At 41.7% G+C, this 17,630-nt stretch overlaps 1 protein-coding gene across 25 annotated transcripts in view; it reads left to right on the top strand.

The window, feature by feature from the left end:
- Window positions 1–17,630, top strand: part of KALRN (kalirin RhoGEF kinase) — an 809,955-nt gene that overhangs the window by 92,801 nt on the left and 699,524 nt on the right. For 4 of the 25 annotated variants that reach the window (XM_055128086.1, XM_055128083.1, XM_055128080.1 and 1 more), the window contains exon 1: window positions 693–877. The exons of 18 other annotated variants lie outside the window; for them this stretch is intronic. In XM_055128086.1, coding sequence (XP_054984061.1) covers window positions 811–877 — 67 coding nt within the window. In that variant the 5' untranslated portion in view covers window positions 693–810. Of the gene's footprint in view, window positions 1–692; window positions 878–17,630 lie in introns of those variants that run through there. 3 more of the 25 variants (XM_055128099.1, XM_004606662.2, XM_004606663.2) reach the window with 3 other exon arrangements.

Here is a 17,630-nt window from a genome sequence, read left to right as displayed (position 1 = left end):
TCCACATGACCCCTGGCAGGAAAACATATTCCCTACCTGTGTGAAGAAGTAATGTTTATTCAGCTTACAGAGGAGGAAGCGGAAACTCAGGGAGTTTAAGAATTTTATGGAGGTCGGTAGTGATTAGCAGGGTTTGAATCCCTGCACATGACTCCAGAATCTGTCTATAGTCCTGTCTACACTGCAGAGCATCCCAGGGCAACACAGTGATGAAGGCCTGTCTCGCACCAGTTCACCTCCCCTTGTTTTGGCACAGATATCAACCAGCCTTGACCTGGGACTGTCTCTGGTCCTTTCTGAGGAAGACATTCAGGCTCTGGGTCTTTGGGCTGCCCCCAGAGTCAGGGGTGATGGATTTTCCTGGTTTTCCATTCTGTCTTGTAGGAGGAGTCGGAGTCACTGGCCACTGGCATGGGAGACATTCTAGGATGGCAGGAGAGCCCAGAATGAAATTCAAGACCTGGCCTCAATGGTGGTTTTTCATGCCCAGGATCACCTCTAACCCTGCTATTTTGTGGAAATCGTCCTTGGCTCCCTTCCCCACTTCCCTGACCTCCCCTTGGGCCCCATACGGGCTGGGTCTGCACAAGGCAGCCGTGTTCTGCACTTGTTCCTTTGTTGCTGTGAAACGGGCTCCGGCACAGTCAGCCTCTGTGTGGGAGGACTGGTGGCTGTCTTTGCAGGCAGGCGTTTGCTTAGAGCAGCCTGCGTGTGCGCCCCGCGTCAAGAAATCCTGGCCTCCTCGAGTCAGTGGCGGCGGGACAAGGTTCTGCTGAAGGGACTGGTTGTGAAGGATGAGTTCAGGGTGGGATGACGGACCGCTTCTGGGACCAGTGGTATCTCTGGTATCTTCGCTTCCTCCGGCTGCTGGATCGAGGTATTCTCTGTGGTGTGTGTGTGTGTGTGTGTGTGTGTGTGTGTGTGTGTGTGTGAGAGAGAGAGAGAGAGAGAGATAGAGAGAGAGAGAGAGAGAGAGGAGAGAGAGAGGAGAGAGGAGAGATACACTATGAGACAGTATACTGAAAGATACAGCAGAGAAATGGGGAGCGAGGGCAAGAACAGAGAGAAGAGGAGAAAAAGCAGGGCCATGGGGAGCATCTGATGGAAGATGGTTTCTTGCTAGGTTTTCTTTCAGCTCAGGACTGTGTGACTGTAGTCAAGGACTAGCTAAGCTGTGGCGTGCAGAGCTCTGGACAGAACACTCTGAGAAGCAGTGAGGAGAGTGGTCCCTGCAACGGGAACCTGGGGTTAACAGACACAGTGTTAGGTCTCAGTCCTGCCACTTTCCTGCTCTCTAATCTTAGGCTGATTTGTGTCATCTTTCAGAGCTGATACGGCAAGCTCTGTCTGCTGGGGTTGTTGTGGAATCATTTAATTCACACTACTGAAAACCATAATGTAATGCTTTGGGCACAGTGGGTGCTTGTAAATGTTTACTCCTTCTTACCAGCCTCTCAGCATCCTGGAGCTGCAGCAACTGTCCTGCACACAACTCCCTTGGTGCGTTACTACAGGGAGAGGTGGTAAGGGATTGCAGCTCATGGATAGGGTGGGAAAGACGGTTTTGCTCCTTAGGTTAATCTGACATTAATACATCTCGCCATCAAGTATTAATGATATTTGTCTTTTGGTAATGTGATATGATTAGGCATTCTGTTGTAAGGAAAACCCACTGTTAACTTGATTTAGGAATTGAATTTTTAAATGTTGATTGCTATTATTTTTTAAAGCTTTGGTTTCTTTTAGAGTTTGGTTTCTTTTTGAGTTCTTTTTAAATTTTGCTTCATTTTTCTATGCACTATGGTCTTGGTGAGACCCTTATCAACCAAGGGGCCAGTTTTAGGTATACTGGGAGGTGCACGGCTGGGCAGAGCAGAGTACTGAGCTGGTGAACCAGGGCTCTTACTGGGGACAAATCAAAGATGGAGGAAACCAAACCAGCACATGTGAAGAGCAGTTTCCCTCTTCTGGCCCCAGGAGTCAGGTTGGTGGGAGCCCGGAGTTGAAGAACCAGAACTTATTTGTGTAAATAACACTGTGGGAAGGGAAAGGAGACCCAGAGAGACCATAGGTGTGAATCTCCCTATTTCTGTGCAGCCTCAGTTATTTCACTATCTAGTCCTTCTATTCCCTATCTATTCCTTGTAAAGAGGAGGAGGAGGAAGATGCCATTAGCGCCCATTCAGAGGTTTGTGGTGGGGATGAGAAACTGTAAGAGTGAAACTTAACCTAGGGCCTGGTGTGAAGTATCCCTTGTTTCCTTTTATTACCGGGATGCTTAATCCCTCCCCCACAAACACATTGGGAAAAATGGAACAGTGTTTGGAAAATTCTAGTTTAGAATACTTGGAGACGATTTATATTGTGTAGGGTGCGAAATATATGAAGATCCTAGTGTTAATATTTATTTATGTTTGGGTTTGGGGCCATACCTGGTGGTCCTCAGGGCTCCACTCCTGGCTCTGTGCTCAGGGATCATTCCTGGCAGTGCTCATGGGACCATATGGGGTGCTGAGGATTGGACCTGGATTGGCCACGTGCAGGGAAAGTGCCCTGCACACCGTGCTACCTCGCCAACCCCAGGTTAATATTTAAGCGCAAACATTAATAGTTTACATTTTAAAAGATGCTTGATTCCATGAATTGTACACTTAAGTTAAAGTCCTGGTTCCATTATTTTATAAATGCCCTTGAATAAATGATTATCCTCAAAACTGACCCTTACTTGTTAAACTGAAAATGGAATATTAATAGTACCAAAGCTTGTATTATAGAACTGGGAAGGAGTTTATTGTGCTAATGCATGTAAAGGTGGCATATTTTCTTAGAAATGTTGGGTTAATGAGGGTATGAACTTATAGGTTAACCTGTTCCTTTAATAGCAAAAGTTTGTTGCCATAATTGCTTGTTCTTTTATGCTTGTTCTTTAACTATATATGCCTTTCATAAGCAGTGTCTCTTGGGTTTTCTTTAATGTGAGACATTATAACATTCCTCACTGTGTAGAGAAATTTATATTCAGTTTTTTTAGGGTAGGCCATTGATTATTTGGTTCAATTTTGGTTAATGGGTATTTAACCAGAAAAAATGGGTATTTTAAATACTGCATATGTACAGTTGTGAATGCCCATATCCATGTTTAAGTAGGATGTTTGGATATAACAACTTCCTCATGTTCAGACAATGTTGTGCAAAGCTGAGCAAGATCAGGAAATGCTCAATAAAATTCTGAATGAAAAAAAGGACAAGCCCATTATTCAGGGTAATAAGCAAAATTCTCTTAGATAACTCATTAGTGTAATAGAATTTTGCTCCATTCCTCTGTTTGAGGATTCTGTATGTTTCACCCTCATCATTGTCGTGCTGCATGTCATCTTGAAAGTAACAGGCTTCATGAAAGTGAGAAGGGAATAAAAAATGAGATGAAGTGGGAAATGATGAGTTTAGCCCCGGAAATGGAAAATAATCGACAAGCTGTATGCCAGCCTGAGTCATTCTCTTGGCTGTGACTAGGAGATAATAGATCTGTGATTTGACACACCTAGGAAAAGGGAGGAAACATGGGCGCATACATGTTGGAGCAGAAATAAACTTTATAAAGAAATGACAGTATTTGCTTGGTAATTGCAGACTAATCTTTCATCTTCCCCCATCATCATTCAGGGAAGAGTACAGATTTTTCAGATTTAAAAAAAATAGCAGGGATTGTTTTCTATGGTTGTACTTAACTATATGTAGAGCTATATATGATAACAAACCACCAACTTGTTCAGACACATTATTTTGATGATTTATTTCATGAATAGCAGATGCTGTTTTACTGGACAGTTTTCAGTAATGTTGTTTTCTGTGCTTACAGACTGTGACGAGATGGTTGGTGCTCAGACAATAAGAAACATCAGTGGTATTATGAAAAAAGTAATATATTTTGCTGAGTTTTGTCTTGTTTGTGGGAACCTGGTAAATGATATGGAGTTTATTTTACTTTGTTTACATTTAACAATTATTTTATAGTGAAGGGGCAGCTAGAAAGACATAATCATGATTTGTAGAAAATTGGGCAGTGTTTACCAGTATTGATAAAAGCCCACCACTGATAGTACCTGCAGTGTTTTTAGGTGATTCACAGGTGTCATTAGAAGCTCTCTTGCTGGTCACTGCCTGGATCTGTTGGGATAATAGAGTCTTACTGGTGTCTGCTTCTGCCTCACTGTCCATCCCCTACCCATTAGCATCAGCCCCAGTGAATACCCTCATAAGACTCACTCTCTTGTTTCTAGTTTCCCTTTTATCTTTCCACTGGGCTTATGCTCTGCCTTGCATTCATTTCTGGTTCTAGGGAGCTGTCTCTTCCAGCCTATCTGTCATTTAGCTCCCTGTCTCTATATATCTTTTAAGGGACAGCCTCATGCCACTTGCTACCTATATCCCAATTGCATCTCTTTATTATTTTTTTTCTTTTTTAAAAAAATTATTTATTTTATTGAATCACCATGTGGAAAGTTACAAAGTTCTCAGGATTATGTCTCAGTTATACAATGCTCGAACACCTGTCCCTTCACCAGTGCCCATATTCCACCACCAAAAACCCCAGTATACCTCCCACCCTCTGATACCACCGTTTCTTAATCTACTCATTTATTGTCGGGATTTGGGTTGTTTCCATATTCTGGCAATTTTACTAAATACTTCACTGATATAGGTATACATATTCTTTAAAAAAATTTTTTTTATTCTCAAATCCATTGCCAAGCTTCTATTCCATTCTATTATGTCTGTACTAAGGCAGATTCTGGGTTGCCCATCCTGCCTCTACACATTTCCATCTTCTTACCCTGAGTGTCTTTTATTCTCAGGATCCTGTCTTTTCTTCTTTTTCTCCCACTTCTTCATGTTATCTTGCCTTTACCCCAGTATTCTAGATTCATTCCCTCCCTCCCTCCCTCCCTCCCTCCCTCCCTCCCTCCCTCCCTCCCTCCCTCCCTCCCTTCCTTCCTTCCTTCCTTCCTTCCTTCCTTCCTTCCTTCCTTCCTTCCTTCCTTCCTTCCTTCCTTCCTTCCTTCCTTCATCTCTCCTTCCCTCCCTCCCTCCCTCCCTCCCTCCCTCCCTCCCTCCCTCCCTCCCTCCCTCCCTCCCTCCCTCCCTCCCTCCCTCCCTCCCTCCTTCCTTTCTTCCAATCTGGGTCACACCTGATATTTCTCAGGATATAATCCCAGCACCATGCTCAGAGTTTGCTCCTGAAAGTGCTCAAAACCCAGTCTCCCTCATAAACTGCATGTGCACAGCCCATCAAGCTGTCTTCCAGTCCATTTCTAATTTCATTCAGAAATTAAGCTCAGTAAAAATAGAGTCAAGTTAAAGCATTATCATGAAGTAACAGTATGAGAGGTATGTGGGTATGATAAAATGATAATACCAGTACAGTGACAAACTTCAGTGAACTGTTGAATTCCCAGCATCAGTTTTAGGTTACCAATGTCTTCTTGATGCCCACCTTCCTGGAGCCACTATAGAGAGCTTTGTTTTGGTTCTATTCTATAAAGCAGCTGGTTCTCATGTCTAGATGTACTCTGTGCCAGGAGCTCTGAGACAGCCCAGTGCTAGTTCTTCCCTCCCACCCCTCTTTCCAGCTAACTAAATTGAAATTGCTACACTGAACATGTGGATATGAGATAAACATTTGCTTATCCTTTGAAGGAGTTCATTAGTAAATTTGTTAGCAATTCCCTTTTGTTTTCTTTTTTTTAGTATGTGCATAATGAAGTCAACTTACTAAGAGACCATGAAAAGGGGAGTGTTGGGGCTCGTGGCTTGGTCTTCAGCTTCAGTCTTGCTGTTGACTGGGAATTGCAGTTGGTTTTAATTGGGCAGAAACTGAATATCTAACAATAAATTGTTAAAAGAAGATATACTTTGGTATTAAAATTGCTTGCAGTAATAAAATATAATAAATTAGAATGACTGGAAAGGTGGTAAACATTGATGTTGTGGGAAGGGCGTCCTGAACAGTTTTCGGGGAGCTGGGATACAGTCTTGGGAATTCTGAGAAGACTGGGCTGGGTAGGTTAATGATAGGGCCCAGTGATGCAGTGCTGCTCAGGCCCATGGTGCTGGGGCCCACAGGGGGGCATGCAGTGATGGGCATTGAACTAAGGTTCCATCATGCAAAACAAATTCCTCTGACTCTTGTGCTATCTAACCACTCCTACATTGACTTTTTAATAAAGCCACTTAAGAGGCTAGTCCTTCAATTCTTAACTCAGAGTTAAGAATTGCTTGTTGCAGTCCTTTAATTGGGATCCAAGTATAAGGGCTAAAATGACTCTGCCCAAATAACTGAGTAAACCAGTCACTGTATTAGAATAATTAACATAGCAATGTACTAAGAAGCATTTAAAGAAACCCTATCCTTTGGGTATAATTCATGCCAGATTCTTCAAAAATTTCAATTACAACCATTTTCTATCACTATTTAAACCTTGATTTCCTTTATTTTCTCAGATTTAAAAAAAAATCTGTATCTCTGCTTATCTGGCTCTACTTACAATGGGTTTCTTTACCCTTTTTACTGATTGTATATGACTTTGGAGTTTGGGATAGTAATTTATCACTGTAGAGGTGAAAAGTCTTTCTTTATTTGCTTAGTATAACTCCAAAGATGGGACAGACAGAATTACAAAAAAAAAGTTATTTCTTTTCTTCTTGCAAAGTAGGTGGTGTGTTGGGTTTTTTCTTAAGCCAGAAATCTGCTTATGCTTCTCACTGATGTTTTCCTCTAACTGTCTGATTAGTATCTCTTTCTGCAAACTTCAGATAGACACAAATCTAATTCAAGGATTGACTCTGCCCAGTTGCAGTTTAGTGTCTAGAGATAGCTCACTCAGTTATGGAAGGGAACCCTCATCTTTGGTTATTTTCCCCCAGGCTTGCATCCCTTTTCTGACCTCTATTTCACATTACTTATGGACTTTGGTTTCCTTCCAGTTCATATATTTGCCCAATTCTGACCCTGACTGGGCCAATCTTGGTGTTTTTGCTTTGCTTATCTGCTGTAATTAGACCTTCATTTGTCAGAATCTCTCAATATTCTCCTTGGAATGTTTTATTTTGCTTTCGTTATAACTACTGCATATGTGCCCGACATGATGTGTGATTTCTTTGTGTTCTTTAAGATTTGTTCCTTCCTGTAGTCACTGGGAGGAAAAGAGAAAAGCACCATCCTGTGTATGGAACGTGCATTGCGTGGTTGTCCAGAATTGGGAACATTCTAATTAGAGGAGTTGGGTTGTAACCACCTTTGGATTTGGTCAAATCTTCATGTATCACATAAAGTCTTTTAAGTCACAAATTTACCCTCGTCTAGTTACCTAATTGTCTTTAGCTCAAGATCTCTTTCCTAAAGGGGCCAGGTTTCTTGTCCAAAACAAACAAACAAGAACTAACAATTAAAAAATCACTTTGGAGGGCTGGAGAGATAGTGCAGCAGGTAAGGTTCTTTCCTTAGATTTCAGCCCATATGGTCCGTTGAGCACTGCCAGGAATGATTCCTGAGTACCCCTGAGCATCACTGGATGTGCACACCCCCCCTCCCCACCAAATCAGTTTGAATATGGTACCATCTGGAACATCATCCAGAACTATTTTCTTTTGCTCTACAACAGAGTCTTCCCAGAAACCTTATTTTTCTGTTTCCACTTGAAGGACCAGAAGCCTTCACCTTTTACAATTAGTTCTCAGCCTTTCCTTTCCAAACCTTGCAACCCTATATTCTCTAGAAAAAGCTCCCCAATGATTCAAACCTGGATCTTCTCAGAAGCTCAGCAATGTAGTGCGAGACTGGAGTGCCTTGACTCACAATGTACATCTGTGGCTAGGAAAAGCACTTCCCTCATTGGGTCTGTTTTGAGCATTAAAGAGGTTGGAATGTATTGCAATGCTTTAGTATGAAAAAATACTCAGAAATTGTGTGTTGTCCTTTAATATTTCAGTTACTTTTGGAGCTCAATTTTTTTTCCTGAAAGTCCTTTCCTGTCACTGAGAGCAGATATTCTTTGGTTTATTTATTAATTATTATTATTTAAAAAAATTTTATTGAATCACCGTGAGATAGTTACAAGCTTTTATGTTTGGGTTATAATCACACAATGATCAAATACCCATCCCTCCACCAGTGCACATTCCTCACCACCAATATCCTGGGTATACCCCCCCCCTTTCCCACCCTCCCCCTGCCTCCATGGCAGACAATATTCCTCATAGAGATCTACTTTTGGGCATTATGGCTTGCAACACAGACATGAGAGGTCATCATGTTTGGTCTATTATCTATTTTCAGCATGCATCTCCCATCCCAACTGATTCCTCCAGCCATCATTTTCTTAGTGATCCTTTCTCTATTCCATCTGCCTTCTCCCCTCTGTTCATGAAGCAGTCTTCCAGCTACTGGCCAATCTTCCTGGCCCTTGTACCTACTGTCCTTGGGTGTCAGCCTCATGTGATGTTATTCTATACTCCATAGATGAGTGCAGTTCTTCTATGTCTGCCCCTCTCGTTCTGACTTATTTCACTTAGCATGATACTCTCCATGTCTATCCATGTATAAGCAAATTTCATGGAATACTGAAATTTGCAGTATTCCATTGTGTAGATGTACCAAATTTCATGACACAATGGAATACTATGCAGTATTCCATTGTGTATGTAGTATTCCATTGTGTAGATGTACTAAAGTTTCTTTAACCAATCATCTGTTTTAGGGCACTAGAGTTGTTTCCATATTTTGCTATTGTGAACAGTGCTGCAATGAATATATAGGTATAGATGTCATTTCTACTGTGCTTTTTTGCATCCTTGGAATATATTCCCAGAAGTGGTATTGCAGGGTCATAGAGAGTAGATGTTCTTTGAGGATCAGTCCTTGTCCCAGCTTCCCTTGGTATTCTCACCTGGATACCTAGTTCAATTCTATTAGGAAACCAAATAATTCATGAATGTCATATCTCTCAGAAACCCAGTGAAATCCTGATTAACAAGACCATTGGTAAGGAGAAAAAATATAGAACTGTAATGGTTTGAATACTTAAATATCTTATCACTATTGATCCTTCTTACATTTTCCTAAGAGAGGTTACTTTCATTCCCCTTTTACTTATTGGAAGCTGGCTTCTAGAGGTTAAGTGCTTGGCTAAAGTCAAATAATTGCTAAAAGAAGAGTTAGAATATAGACCCATGGCTGCTGCCTTGGATAGTTCTTACTCCACCCTCCTGTCCAGGTGGGGAGACTGCCATCCTTCTTTCTCTCCAGCATGCACATTCAACTGGGCTGTCTGCCCACCTACCTCTAAGTGGAGGTAAAGTATATCACTGGGATGTCTGCTCTGTGGTGTAAGAATCACTAGATAAGGTAGATGTAGGGCAAGTCCTGGTTGAAGGACACTGATAGCTGTGGCTCTGGGAGGCCCTGGTGTAGTGTTTCTGTCTGTTTGGTGGAGGTTTCTTTGATGTGAGGACAGTAAAACAGCACTGACTGCATGTGACGAGAGGCCTGTTCTCTAACGGCATAGTCAGTGACTCCTAGAAGCTGAGAGGAAGTAGGGAAGCCATGCTCCTCAAAGGTCAGGAAGTCCACTGGATTCCCAGCCTACGTGGTGGGTTTGTACTTCACTCTGTGGACAGATGTGGCTTGTAATTAAAGAAATCATCAAAAAAATTTAATATTTATGGCTGTAATAATAGTTGTATTTCAGGTAGCAGGTAGTGTTTACAGATAGGAAGAGTTCTGACCCCTAGGAGTTCTGCCTTCTAGATCCTTCAAATTCCTGAGGAGCTAGAAGGATCAGTCAGCAGTGTCTCTGAGATCTGTTGGCCCTTCTATTGGATGAGTGCTTTTAGGAAGAACTCTTTTAGTTCTAATGTCCCAGGGTTCTGTGTGCATGATACCAATAGTACCTGCCAACGAAGTTGCAGTATCAACACATCTTGAGTGATCTGCAAGAATTTCTAGATGAGTGTTAGGAGTTGATAAGAAGGAGAAATTATTGGGGCTGTATTTTCACAAATACATCTCTAGATCTACTTTACACGTTTTGAAGGCTCCTTTTGAAGGCATAAAATGCTAAAGAAGACTATATTTTTGTCTCCATTAAACATTAGAGATACATAGGGAAATTGACAACAGTAATACAGTGGTAAGTAAAAATAAGAGATAGTTGAATTAAAATTTAGTAGTACTGAATGATTGGGGATGGATGTTGGAGAGAAACACTGCCTAGAGTATCTGTGGAGAAAGTTAAGCTTGGAGAGATAGGTTGACTCTACTGTAACTATTCTTTATATGTGAAAGGTGTAATGCAAATAGTGTCAAGGAAGTAGCATTTAATTTAAAAATTTATTTTATCCGATAGAGCTGGAGGATATCATAGCGAGTAGGGTGTGGCCAACCTTGCACGTGGCCTTGCACGTGGCCAACCCAGGTTTGATTCCTCCACCCCTTTCAGAGAGCCCAGAAAGCTACTGAGAGTATCTTGCCATCACAGCAGACCCTGACAAGCTACCCATGGCGTATTTGATATGCCAAAAACAGTACAAGTCTCAGAATGGAGACGTTACTGGTGTCCGCTTTAGCAAATTGATGAGCAATGGGATGATAGTGACAGTAAATCACATTTTATACAAAACAATATATATCCCAGTAGTAGACTAGGTGCTGGGAATGTAAAAACTTATGGCATTACATAGTGCTTGATTCCCTCATGAATTTCTTTTTTTTCATGTATTTCTTTTTCTTTTTTTTTAATTTTTAAAATTTTATTGAATCACCGTGAGATAGTTACAAGCTTTCATGTTTGGGTTACAATTCACAATGATCAAATACCCCTCCCTCCGCCAGTGCACATTCCTCACCACCAATATCCCGGGTATACCCCCCCTTTCCCACCGTCCCCCCTGCCTCTAAGGCAGACAATATTCCCCATACTCTCTCTCTACTTTTGGGTATTATAGCAACACAGACACTGAGAGGTCATCATGTTTGGTCCATTATCTACTTTCGGCATGCATCTCCCATCCCAACTGGTTCCTCTAGCCATCATTTTCTTAGTGATCCTTTCTGTATTCTATCTTCTTGAATTGAAGTATTTCTGAGCTTTTCAGAGAAACGTTAAGAGATACATGATTTTGAATTACTGCCCAAGAGTGATATGGAAATTGATATTATTGCAGGACATAGAGAATAGGGAAATATGTAATATAGTTTGATATTGTGAAGGGGTGACATGAGCAAGGGGAAACAAGAGCAAAGACATGGGAAGAGTGGGAGGAGAACCATGAGCAACAAATTCATGGAAGAAGGGACAGATAGGCATCCCATCTATAGGAATATGGGACAGTATTGAGAGGTTTGGTAACAGAAGGAATTGGTGACTACTCACAGCATTATTTCGGCAGCCTCAATGAGGAGAAACCAGATTGTAGTGGGAGGAGGTGGTGAAAATGAGGCAGCAGCAAGCACATATTGTTTGTTTGAGAAATTTATCAGAAAGTGCAAGGTAAAAATAGAATCGTGGTTGGTGGGACATTAGGGTCAAGTGATGGTTTTGTTAAAAAGGAAGATCTGAGTGTGTTTGAGACTGGGTGAAGGACCCGTGGGGGAGGGAGAGCAGTGAGGAAATGATAAGCAGAATTATTGATTCACTCAGTGTTCATTGAGCACCAACAGTGTTCCAGGCTCTGTGCTGTTTGCTCTGGATACAACACGAGTAAGGCATGAAATCTTCATGAAGTCCCTCATTCTGATGAGTGAGCACACGATATGCAAGTGAAGTAGGAGTTGAGTTTATAGTAAGAACTTGTGATATGGACTGTAATGAGCAGCAGTGGCCTGGAAGAGGTAGGAATGTGTTGAAAGAACACAGGTGAAAGTGGTACACCTGAGGGGACACATGTCCTCTTTGGAAGGAGTCAAGAAGGAGGTGCTTGGAGAGCTAGAGTTTTCTGCTTTTAGTAGAAGAAAGGGAAAGGGGGAAATGCAGTTGAGAAGGCCTTTGTTCTTAGCAGCGGAGCAGCAAGTATCATGTACTGATCATGGGCAGTGGTATGGTTGGAAGCTTTGGATAGGTCCTCATCTGCTTCTTACAACTAACAACCCAGTGATGTAGGGCGGTGTTATTCCGTGTGTATGTGAGCTTGTGTAGTATGGAACCCAGGTGCATGCTCTGTCACTGAGTCATATCCTGACCCCTGTTATTCTTCTGTAAAAATGAGTTCAGTGAAGGGACACAGAACTCGTAAGTAGAAAGTATAGGGGCATGGTTCAGGCCCAGCCCTGTGACCTGGAGACTCAGAAGGCACTGTTATTAATGAGTGGGGAGGACCACGTGACTGTCAGTATATCAGGAATAAGTCCCTCCTGCTGCTTACTATGAAAAGCTCAGTGTTGGGAAGGTGAAGGCTTCTATGCATGGAATACATTCAAGATGATAAATCAAGACATCAGTATGTGCATACCAGTAAGTACACTGACCTTGTGAGTATTTGGATTTTTAAGGATTTGGTTAGAACAAGGGAAAAGGGCATTCAGGGTGAGAGAAAACACAGGGCAAACACCAGGGATTCGAAGGAAAGGTGTAATCAGAAGACTGGGGCCTGATCAGATAAAAATAAATATAACTACTTCAGGAGATGGTCTTGGATCAAGCAAGTTCAGTAGTAAGAAGATGTTTCCATTTCTTATTCTCTTTTCCTTCAGAATTTTACTCTCAGCAAAAAGGTTAAAATTGGATGAACCTTCTTATTCAATAGATTGTGAAACTCAGGCCAAAGAGATTATTTCACTTCCTAAAGTCATTTGGTTATTGACTGAACCTACTTCTGAACTCAGGACACAAAACTCCAATCTGAGACTCTTTTATTTTTTTTTTAATTTTTATTGAATTACCATGTGGAAAGTTACAAAGTTCTCAGGCTTATGTCTCAGTTATACAATATTCAAACACCTATCCCTTCACCATTGCCCATATTCCACCACCAAAAACCCCAGTATACCCCCCGCCCCCCACCCCCAGCTGTAAAACTAATGAATTTCACTTCATTTTCTCTTTACCTTGATTATGTTCCATATTTCAACACAAAACTCACTATTGTTGTTGGAGTTTCCCCCCATGAAAGACAGCCCTACTACCAAGGAAGCATTTGATAATTAGTTTTCCATTGCTGAGAATGAAGAGATATGTAGCCCCACTGCTCCAAGTACATAACTCTTTTTTCCCCCTTTTTCCTTTTCCTCTTTTTTTTCCCCCCTCATCCCCTTTCTCGCGCCTCATAGTATGGTGGACACCACTCTGCGTTTCTCCCTGAAAATGGGAAACAACCAGGAAAGAGGGATATTTCCTCTTCTTGGCCAGCGTGGGGCTGTTGCTTAGTTCACAGTCCAGAGATATGGCTGCTACTTTAATAACCTTCAATATTTCAACAAAAACTCACTGATATTATTTGGAGTTCCCCCCCCCCCCCAAAGTCAGACCTGTTAAAAAGGAACCATTTCACATTGCTGACAATTAAGAGATGTTAAGTCTCTTTTGGATTTCTGTATAAAGTCCAGGGAAAATTCTGCCAGAAATTGCATAGCCCAACTCACAGTCCCAGTGCATTGCTGTAAGAAGCTGCGCTGGATGCCCAAATGTGTTAGGTCTCTGGAATCAAAGTCTTTAGGCGCAGAGGGTCCGTTTCACTCTCAGCAGCTCCGAATTTATCTGGGCTGAGGGCGTGCCGGTTACACCCACTTCCCATGATTACCTATGAGCCCCAAGTGTAAAAACCGTATACCTCTGGGTTAGGTGTCTTAAAAGATGGCTCCTGCCATGTGGACGTTGCTGCCGCCGCCATTTTCCATGCAGGACGACAGGGTGGGGAGGAAAGATCCGTCCCCGGGCAGCTCGGAGTTGTAGCCCCAAGCTGAGACTCTTAAAAGGTATGTTCCCTTGTGGTTTCAACCCAATTCTGCGTCCTTTCAGATGGTTAGGAATCTGATGCAGTCATTGCATGTGAGAGAACAAGCAGACTGGAGAATTTTCATAGATTTGAGTGGAGGTGTCCACCTGGATTAGACTTTTTAAGACTCCAGGCAAAATTTCTTAGAAGCCCCAAAAGTAAGATCTTATTTATTTCTCCATCTACTTTTGTTGTTGTTGTTGTTATTATTTATAAAAAACACCAAACTGAGTGGAGTTGCAAGTGGCATCTCCTGGCTTTCTCTGTCTGCTGCAGAATTGAGAACTGCAGAGCCCAGCCCAGGGCAGAGCTGAGGAGTGTCTTCCATACACACCCAGGCTAGCAGGAGGAATTGGCACGGGGCTTTTAATCTGCATTCATGCTAAATGAAATCTCTTAGATGGGATAATGAGCTCCATATTTTATAGACTATTTTAAGCCTGTCTCAAAATAAAGTACAGGGCTAGGGGTGGAGGAAGGACATAAGTCTTGGAGACAAAATGACATGGCTTACTCATCAATGTTTTCTTTTTAATGATCCCAACCTCAGTGCAAGTCCCTCAGTGACACTGTAATGGAAACTACATTTTTTTTCTTCCCTGCTGGAAGTTTCAGGATTAACATAGCCAATTGCTTTGAGGCATTACTAAGGTTTCAGACTCACTTCCCAAGTAATACACAGACCTTTCACCCCCATGGGCTCTGCTAGAGACAATGTGGTTGGAAAGCAGTTGAAATTACAGAGGCATTTCTTCTGCTAATTTCTGGCCCACCACAGCTGCTTTTCTGGGTTTTCCCAGTTTATCTTCTTCCTTCCCCAGCCCCCTTCTCTGCCTGCTGTACATCCTGGGGAAGGAATAGGCCAACATATTAATAAATAAAAACCATGGTGTTGACTCCTTCCCTGCCAGGGAGATAGAGCAGTCAGAGTCTGCCTTGTTGGCCGAGGGCTGGGTAGGGCTGGCAGAGACAAGCCACACACAGCAGTAAGAGCAGCCAAGGGTGTCTGCCAACAAGTATGGGATAGTTGGGGGTGTTGGATGTGTCATCAGTAGGTCTAGGAGAAGGTGGTTTGGGGCAATTTTCTGTACATTATAGATTGGAAAAATCCACCTCATAGGAAGGTCTAGAGGAATTAAGTTCAAAGCAGCCCCTCCTGTCTTTGGACATGATGGGCTGAGTTGGCATATCTTTTGCCTTAATAGCTTTACGATCTGTAAAAATCAGCTAGGAAGCTTGACTTGTCCAGCTGGGTATTGTGGGATTATTTCCCTCACTTCTACCACATCTTGAACACCTGGATTATGGAAGATAGTGGGAAATCTTATTGCATGTATGAGTTCCCTCTGGCCAATTTCAGTCTAATTTTCTCCATTTAGGGAAGGCTCTTGGTGACTGAAGGAACAAAGGAACGATGTGGGTAGTTTCTCCATGCCTACGTTGTGGTCCTACATTCTGTCCCCAAGGTTGGTGATTCTGGGGGAGACCATGGTACCCAGCTGGGCACTTGGCATCACTCTTTCCAATATCTGCTACATTTGTCTTCTCATTCTCTCCAGTGAGTGATAAGTCAATGCCTTGACTTCCAGTATCTTCTATACTTCTCTTTTCACTCCCCCACAAACACTGCCAGCCCCGCAATATTAAAATTTATCTTGTGGGCCTGGTAGCATTTCCACTTCCCCCCAAATTCAGGAATGCTTGATTCTTCAACAAATATCTGTGTCCAAATTGGGTTGAGGAAGTTCAGATATTAGAAAAAATAGTTATATCTAGCTCTTCTTGGCACCTACATGTTCTGAAAGGTGTAGGTAAATGTAGAGTGAAAACCTAATGGAAAAGGTTCAGAAGTACTTGGGGCATCTCCAGCTTGAAACTAAAAGGCTACAACAATTTGAGCTATCTTGTGATCAAAATGCAATATAATTAATAAAAATGTTAAAGAATATTTATTCACAAAATTTAATCACACTACAAATTCTATAAGTGCATTTTGCATAAAAACTAATGCATTCTGTTGAACAGTGTTTTGGTATATTAGTTTATATGTCTTTTTTTAATAGGTATTTTATATTCTGTGGATAAGTGCTGAGGGATGAAATTGCTGGATCATGTAATATTTATATTTTTGTTTTCTTAAAAAATTTTCTATAGAAATTACACCAATGTCTGTATTAGAGTTCCTTTCTTTACATGCTCTCATTAACACAATTTTTGTTTCTTTGAGTATAGGCCAATGTCATTGGTGTGAGGTGATACCTTATTGAGGCTTTGGTTTGCATTTTCTCGCATAAGTGATGTTTAACATTTTTATGTGTCTATTGGTAACCTGTATGCCAGATTACTAGCAAAGACATTGTGATGCATATACTCAAAGAAATACTATTCAGTTATTAAAAATATGAGTAAGAGTATGAATTTTGCCTTCTGTGATGATGTGTATGGAACTGGATATGATTATGCTAAGGGAAATATGTGAATGATGAATACCAAATGATTTCATTCATATTCATATTCATTTGTAATATGAATAGACAAAGTAAGCAAATCAACAAAACAATAAAAATAACTTAATTTTGAGAAAAATATGGTGGTGATCAGAAGGATGAAAGATGGGAGGTTGAGTAGCGGTCAGTTTGATAGTGATGGGTGGAACCAGAACATTGGTGGTGGTTGTGGTGTGATATATATGTATACTGAGGTGTGAAGGTGTTCTCTTGAACTTATGTAAACCTATGATAAGTCAATAAAAGTTTCATTTTAATAAAACCACAACTAAGGCATTTTATGGAGTCTTATGGCCTCATTGTGTGAGCTAGATCTAGCTAAGTGTTCTTGGCAGAAATGAACTGCAACCTTCAGAAGAGTCATACTAAGGTTTGAGAGTTCACACAGGTCTTAGGAACATCAACATCACTTTCTGGGCAGGGCTAGAAGAATGTTGGGGGGCACAGAGAGTGAGGCATGAGTGTACCTCAAAGAGCCTTTTTAAAAAAAATTTAAATTTTATTGAATCACCGTGAGATAGTTACAGGCTTTCATGTTTGAGTTACAATCTCACAATGATCAAATACCCATCCCTCCGCCAGTGCACATTCCCCACCACCAATATCCCTGGTATACCCCCCCTTTCCCACCCTCCCCCTGCCTCCATGGCAGACTATATTCCCCATACTCTCTCTCTACTTTTGGGCATTATAGCTTACAATACAGACACTGAGAGGTCATCATGTTTGGTCCATTATCTACTTTCGGCGTGCATCTGCCATCCCAACTGGTTCCTCCAGCCATCATTTTCTTAGTGATCCCTTCTCTATTCCATCTGCCTTCTCCTCTCCACTCATGAAGCAGTCTTCCAGCTATGGGGCAATCCCCCTGGCCCTTGTATCTACCGTCCTTGGGTGTCAGCCTCATGTGATGTTATTTTATACTCCACAAATGAGTGCAGTTCCCTCTATGTCTGTCCCTCCAAAGAGCCTTTTTGAAGACCAATTTTTTTTTCTCTGCTGTTGAGAAGCCAGATGTACTCTGAATCCTGTCTGTATGGCAAATTGCCCCCAAAGGAGGAAAAAATTATACCCCTACTGTTGATTTGTTCCTTCTGTAGGCTCAGTAGCCACCTTCCTCCTCTCTCTTTCTCTGCT

This window comes from Sorex araneus, chromosome 2, assembly GCF_027595985.1.
Source record: "Sorex araneus isolate mSorAra2 chromosome 2, mSorAra2.pri, whole genome shotgun sequence".
Taxonomy (NCBI): domain Eukaryota; kingdom Metazoa; phylum Chordata; class Mammalia; order Eulipotyphla; family Soricidae; genus Sorex; species Sorex araneus.
This window is presented reverse-complemented; position numbering and strand designations above follow the sequence as displayed.